This window comes from Cyprinodon variegatus, unplaced genomic scaffold, assembly GCF_000732505.1.
Source record: "Cyprinodon variegatus isolate N-32 unplaced genomic scaffold, C_variegatus-1.0 Scaffold269, whole genome shotgun sequence".
NCBI lineage: Eukaryota > Metazoa > Chordata > Actinopteri > Cyprinodontiformes > Cyprinodontidae > Cyprinodon > Cyprinodon variegatus.
Genome location: NW_015150722.1, coordinates 363,552 through 369,679, shown reverse-complemented (window position 1 = coordinate 369,679; position 6,128 = coordinate 363,552). Strand labels below are relative to the sequence as shown.

The following is a 6,128-nucleotide window of genomic DNA, read 5'->3' as shown; positions in this document are numbered from 1 at the left end:
CTCGCCAAGTCCGTTCTTGACTAGAACCCAGGAAAGTCTGGACTATGTGAGTACGGGAGCACGCAGAATAAATCTGGGTCAACTGGAACAGAAGCATAGTGATGACATCACCAGATTCAAAGCTAGTCTGGTGCTGCATTTCACCTCCTGTTATTAAGAGTTTCTAGATAATAATAAATTATGACTTTTTTCATTTGGTGGGGGAATAATAATGAACACAGTCAGATAAACACAACTCAAAGGAACGTTAGCCCTGGCTGCTGCAGACGGGCTAACGTTAGCCCTAGCCGCTTCAGACGGGCTAACGTTAGCCCTGGCCACTGCAGACGGGCTAACGTTAGCCCTAGCTAACCTCAGAGCTCTACAGGTTTGCGCGATTCTCTCATCATCATTTAAATTACACATTAAATGGGCCATAAAGTGAAGCGTAAAGTATAATGTTCTCGCCTCAAATGATCTTAAAATTTACTTTTATTTAACAACAACAGAAAAGAGAATTTAATACTCTGAGCTCTGTGAGCGCTAACCTGCAAGCTGCTGCCGCAGTGCATGCTGGGACAGCTGTCAGTCTGGAGAACGGACAAGTCTGCTCTGATGCATGCTGGGTAAATAGGGAGGGGCCAGAACAACATGTGGGGACTTTGTCCGATCTCGGTCTGCTGTTCTGGTGATTTGGAACAGTGCCAGGGCTGAGGATGATGACGTTTCACGAGGACGCACAATTACACATGTTGAGAACCGGGCTGAGTGTCATGCAGTGGGACTGGCTTCAGACTCACCAGGCACTGCGATTCCTAAAAGCATCGTTAAAGGTCCTGCTGACCTGTTAGAAGCAGTAGCTCCCCCTGCTGGGGACTGATGGCACATCAGTGAGTTTATAAAGAAGAAATCCTCACAGTGGGAAGTTTTAATGGATTGAACTGGAAGTATTGGGAAAGAAGGCTATGCTAGCACGCTGCTGCTGGTGAGACGGATCTCCTCATTCTTTCAACATCAGGCACCTCTGATCACTTTCATTTTAAAAAGGAGCTAAAAGCAACTAATCGTCCGTCGTCATGTCAACCACCGGTTGTTAGGATGTCACCTTCCTGCAGACTGGCTGAGATGGATGTGAAGGTCGTAGAACCTCTGAAACAGAACCGTCGATCAAAAGCCTCTGGAAGTTAGAAACGTTAATTATTCACGTTTTTCTGCCTGATTCAGTTTTTTTATGAAGATTGACTCTTTTTTTAAGCAGCTGAATAATTTCATTTGAAAGCAGTAAGAAGCAAAATGTTTCACTAGTTTGTCTCAAACCTTCTGCGGAACTTTTTGCATTGTTTACCACTAGGTTGAGTATATCTACGCTGGGATGATCGCCCGGTCCGTGTTATAAAACATGGATATGATGTGATTTCTGTTTTCTGCAGAGATGCAGGTTGAATAATAAAGCAGAGATCCCAGAGGAGTCTTCCTCAGCCAGTCTCCCACAGCGGCTCAGTTTGCTGGGATGGAAACAGGAAAACCAGGAGCTGAATATGAATCAGGGATATGTAGGCCATGTTGTCCAGGTAACGGGAGCGCTGAGCCTCTTCTGGTCCTGGAGGCTGATGCCCGGTCTGCCCGCAGCGAGCAGAGCAGCCGCTGGTTCACCGAATGACCGGTGGGAGCAGGAAGGGATGGACAGAAATCATAGAGCTATGGGAACAGATTGGGTTTACCTCCAAATGTCTGAACCAGCTCAGTGTGACACCCTCCAGAATATAAGGATGATTTATGAAGTAGAAAGGGGTCCTGATTGGAGCCTGCTGACAGGAAGTGACACGATTGAAGCTCCTCCATCAGCGTGATGCCGGTAGCTTCACTGAGCCGTTCTATTTCTGATGCTGGGATGTTCTCTGGGTTTTCTGAGCAGCGTCTCTCGGGACGCCACCAAACACGGAGCGGCTCATTACGCAGCAGCAGCTTCCAGAACCGCCCGCTATTATTCAGGGATGTAAAAGCCAGAGTGGGTTATGAAGGCATTACACCAAGATTACAGAGGATAGTCTGAGCCGCCAGAGAGTGAGCAAGGAAGATTAGAATAAAAAACCTGGATGCAGATTTACAGATTAAAAAACTCACATCTGTAGCATCCAAGAAAGAGAAGCTGCATGTAGGTCAGCGAGCACCTGCTGGATCCACGAGCCATCCATCGGCAGCGGGACCAGCAGTCCTCCTGCTGAGAGCCACAGGATGCACTGGTTCTACTGGGTCAGCCCCATAAACAGGAACCTGCAATCAATCTGATGACCAGCAGCGTCTATGACTGAAGATGGATGATTATAGAAATGCAGCTGGTTAATAAATAATCAGCCGCTCTAAATGAACCGTCCTGTGAGCGACGGCAGGATCGTTGTGTCTTTAAAGCAGATCCCAAACAGAGACCTTCTAATCGGGGCAGTTTGCCATCAGCCAGGCTGGCTTAATGGGATTTCCTGGACAGCTGTTTCCAAGACGGCTTTTTCATCTCCAGCTTACTAAGCTTTAATAATCTGCTTTAATAACCGACCAGATGAAGGAGGAGAACCTCCAGTAGTTCAGCAGGACCACCAGAGAGGAGCTCATAGATCGACCAGCTAGCATCTCCTACAGAGACGTGCTGAGCTAGGAGAGGAGTCTGAGCAGGAAGTCGGGCTCTGGGCGTCTGGAGGCGTAGAGAAAGACATGGCGGCGGCAGAATCAGCCATTTGAGGGGAGCGTTTGCGGCTTTACTGATGTTTGTCTGCAGTTTAAGCCAAAAACCAGACCAGAAAAAGCATGAAATCTGTTTTATCAAGTTTTTCTGATGCGACGATTTAAAGACGTGGAAACGTCTGCTGATTATAAATCAGAGGCGCAGCCAGAACCTTTAATAAGGGTGTCCAGGCAATAACCAATGATCACTGAGGGCAGAAAGCAGATAAGCTCCAGAACCTCTGGATCCATCTACACTGTTCCAACAGGAACCAGAACAACATCCATGTTTTCTAAATAAAGACTAACTTTACTTTCCTTCAGCCTTTGCTAACAAACAGACGCAAATGTTTAAACATCCATGCTGTCTAAATTAAAGGATAAATTCTTTCAACTTTTAGTTCTAGGGCGAACATCTTATTCATCGTCTTTACTTACCTTCTTTTATCAATAATTGCTCTGCATGAAATTAATATTTACTAATATCTACATGAAATTGATTACTTATTATTAAAGTAGTTATTTATCTCTGATTTCACTGAAGACTCAGAGATGCAGACATATAATTTTCTCTTTACCCCACATTAGACAAAATCTAGTTCTGAAAAGAGCAGGAATTTTTTATTTATAATCTTTAAAGTTAGTATATTGATGAGCATAATTAACCACAGGGTTTTTGTTGTCAAGTAATTGTTAATATATGGAGAATTAAAATGTTAAATAAGTTAGAACATTCCACTTGTAACTGTATTGCTGCTGCCACCATCTGTATTAGAGGAAAGAAATGATAGAGGTGGCCACAGGGGTGGCCAACGATTGGCCATGGCCACCCCTGGCCCCCCATAAGGCTCCGCCCCTGTCATAAAGTTCATGGCCTCCTTATCAACCTTGTTAATGATCCAGCAGATGGGGGGGTGCATCCTCAGTACGTCAGGAATCAGTAGTACTGTGAGCTCCAGTCTGGTTCCCAGCCACTGGTTTAACTGGGACCAGCTGTGAACTGTTCCGTGTTTCTGTCAGCAGAGACTCAGCTGATAACTTTGCTTCCCTGTCAGCCTGAGGCGGTTGGTCTCCCAGCAGCAGGCCCTCCTTCCTTATTCCTCCGCCCTCCTCTTCCTACGGCTTCACCTCCACCAATTAGGAGAGCAGCCTCCAGGAAAAGAACTACAGAAAAACCAAGCTCCCCAAATGAAGCTCTCTGTTAAAAAGCATTGGCCTAGTGGTTAGAGCAGAGCGCTGTGCTCTGAGAAGGTTGAAAGTAGCCGGTTCGATCCCCACAGCCTCCACTCTGGGTCCCTGAGTAAGACCCTTAACCCCACACTGCTCACCGGGCACCGCACGATGGAAGCCCACTGCTCCTCAAGGGGAGGGGTGGAATTCAGAGGTGGATTTCTCCAATGTGAGATCAATAAAGTTCAATCAAAACATCTGAAGGTGTTAGCATTAGCATTAGCACACAGAGAACAGGGAGGGAGTCATGGATTTCTGTTAAACCATACGACTTTCCCATCAGTTCGTGTTGCATCAACCAATCAGGGCCTGGATGTAGGCTGGAGCAGCGCAGCGGAGAGGAAGGAGAGCGGGAGCCATAAGGTCTGGATGCTTTTTAACTGTTCAGTCAGAACAGGACCGTCCCCGTCTTTGCTCCACCTTCCAGGCGGTCCGTCCCCGGAGCAGGATCAGCATCCTGGACAGCTCCTGGAGGCGGGAGCATCTCTGGTGGCGGCGGTGTTCGACTCTCCACATTAAACCCAGCTCCGCCATGAGAAGCTGCACAGATAGCAGGCTAGCAGCGCACTGATGACCTGCGACCTGTTGGCCTGGGGTCAGGTGGTCCTCAACAGCCAATGAGAGCAAAGAACTGGCCTTGCAGCAGGATAGATATTCATGAAAATGTTGAAAACCATGAACCACAGCAGACTAAAGTGGGCGTCTGAAGGCCCCCCCCCAGTGCTGGTGTTGTGAAGCAGGGCTCAGTCTAAGCTTCTATCTTGTTCTGATCTGTAGGAAGCTGAGCTAATCAGCTCAGGCTGTCTGCTGAGGTCACTTTATCCTGGTTGAGCTGCTGCCTTTGAAACGCCTCCAAGTTGATCTAAATGTTGACGTCTAACTGGACGGCCTCCCGTATGCCTGATCGGCCTGATGCTCCTGTCTCCGCTGCTCCTCCATGTTAGACAGACTTCCACTCCATCCATCTCAGAGCTCATTTCTTCTCCCTGGGTTTCATTCAGTGGAAGACTTTTCTTCTATTTTAGATATTGTTTGTTTTGTTTTTCAGTTTGTGCAACAATTTGGTGAAACGCAGTTATTGTAAAATGTTTTAAAAAGACAACAAACCTACTCTGAGTTCTACACTGCAAAAGAAAGAAATCTAAATAAGTAATTTTTCTTCTTGAATTTGAGGAAGTAAGTGAGACACTTTGCCAGACAATTTACATTTAAAGTAAGAAAAAACTATTGCATTGTCTTATTTCAAATGCATATTATCTAATGACCTTATTTTAACAGGAAAAATACTCATTCCATTGGCAAATCTACCTGCCCAAATTGAGGCTAAATAAACTTGATTTAAGAAGTCTTAGATCGTTTTTGCAGTGTGTTACTCAGGTCCATCTGAACTGCTGAGTTTATCAGAACCATCTGAGAGCAGCATGCTGATGATGATGATGATGATGATGATGATGAGGAGGAAGTTCAGTAGAAACTGGCTGAATGCTGCAGCCCATCCAGCGCTGATGAGCTTCTCTGCTTCACACTCATGCAGAAATGATTTGCATGAATTAGTTTCAGACCAGAGGCTGTCAGGATGATTCACCAGAGCCCCCACCCCCCATACCCCCTGTCCCATTACGTCTTCCTGGGGTGTTTTGGTATTAGTCCTGCATGGGCAGTAGCATCAGGCCCACAGAAGTGGGGGGGTCTGCCACATGCCTCCCTGCACAATTATTCAGTGTGCATAGAAACAACAGCCCCTCCCCCACCCATGCTGGACGCCAGCAGAGCAAACAGAAACACTTCTGATTGTTCCACAGATTTAAACTTCCATGATGTTTGCGCCGTGCATGATTGAAGCGTGGAAGCAGAGGATGTGGAACATCAGATCCTCATCATCATTTGATCTTTTCTTTCAGGTTTGCTTAGCGTGTCAGCAGTGGTGTTAAAGACCAACAACCATTCCCCGTCCACTGATGAATTTAACAGTAAGTTCAGACACGATGAAAACTGGAAAGCAGCTTCCTCTCCTGACCGGCTGCTTCCTTTCCTTCGCAGAGGTGGAGCTATCATGTTTGATCGAGACCATCTCTACAGCGAACCCCCGGATCGAATGGAAGAAGTTTACAGACGGGAAACCGAGCTACGTTTACTTCGACAAGAGGATCTCAGGTAAGCTGTCCTGAACCTCTGCTCCGCTGCTTCTGTCTGAACCTCTGCTC

The 6,128-nt window shown here is 46.6% G+C and overlaps 1 protein-coding gene across 1 annotated transcript in view; it reads left to right on the top strand.

Moving 5' to 3' along the window:
- LOC107089864 (junctional adhesion molecule C-like) overlaps positions 1 to 6,128 on the top strand; it is a 44,402-nt gene that overhangs the window by 30,373 nt on the left and 7,901 nt on the right. The window contains exons 2-3 of the mRNA XM_015382883.1: positions 5,826 to 5,894; positions 5,965 to 6,078. Coding sequence (XP_015238369.1) covers positions 5,826 to 5,894; positions 5,965 to 6,078 — 183 coding nt within the window. The remainder of the gene's footprint in view (positions 1 to 5,825; positions 5,895 to 5,964; positions 6,079 to 6,128) is intronic.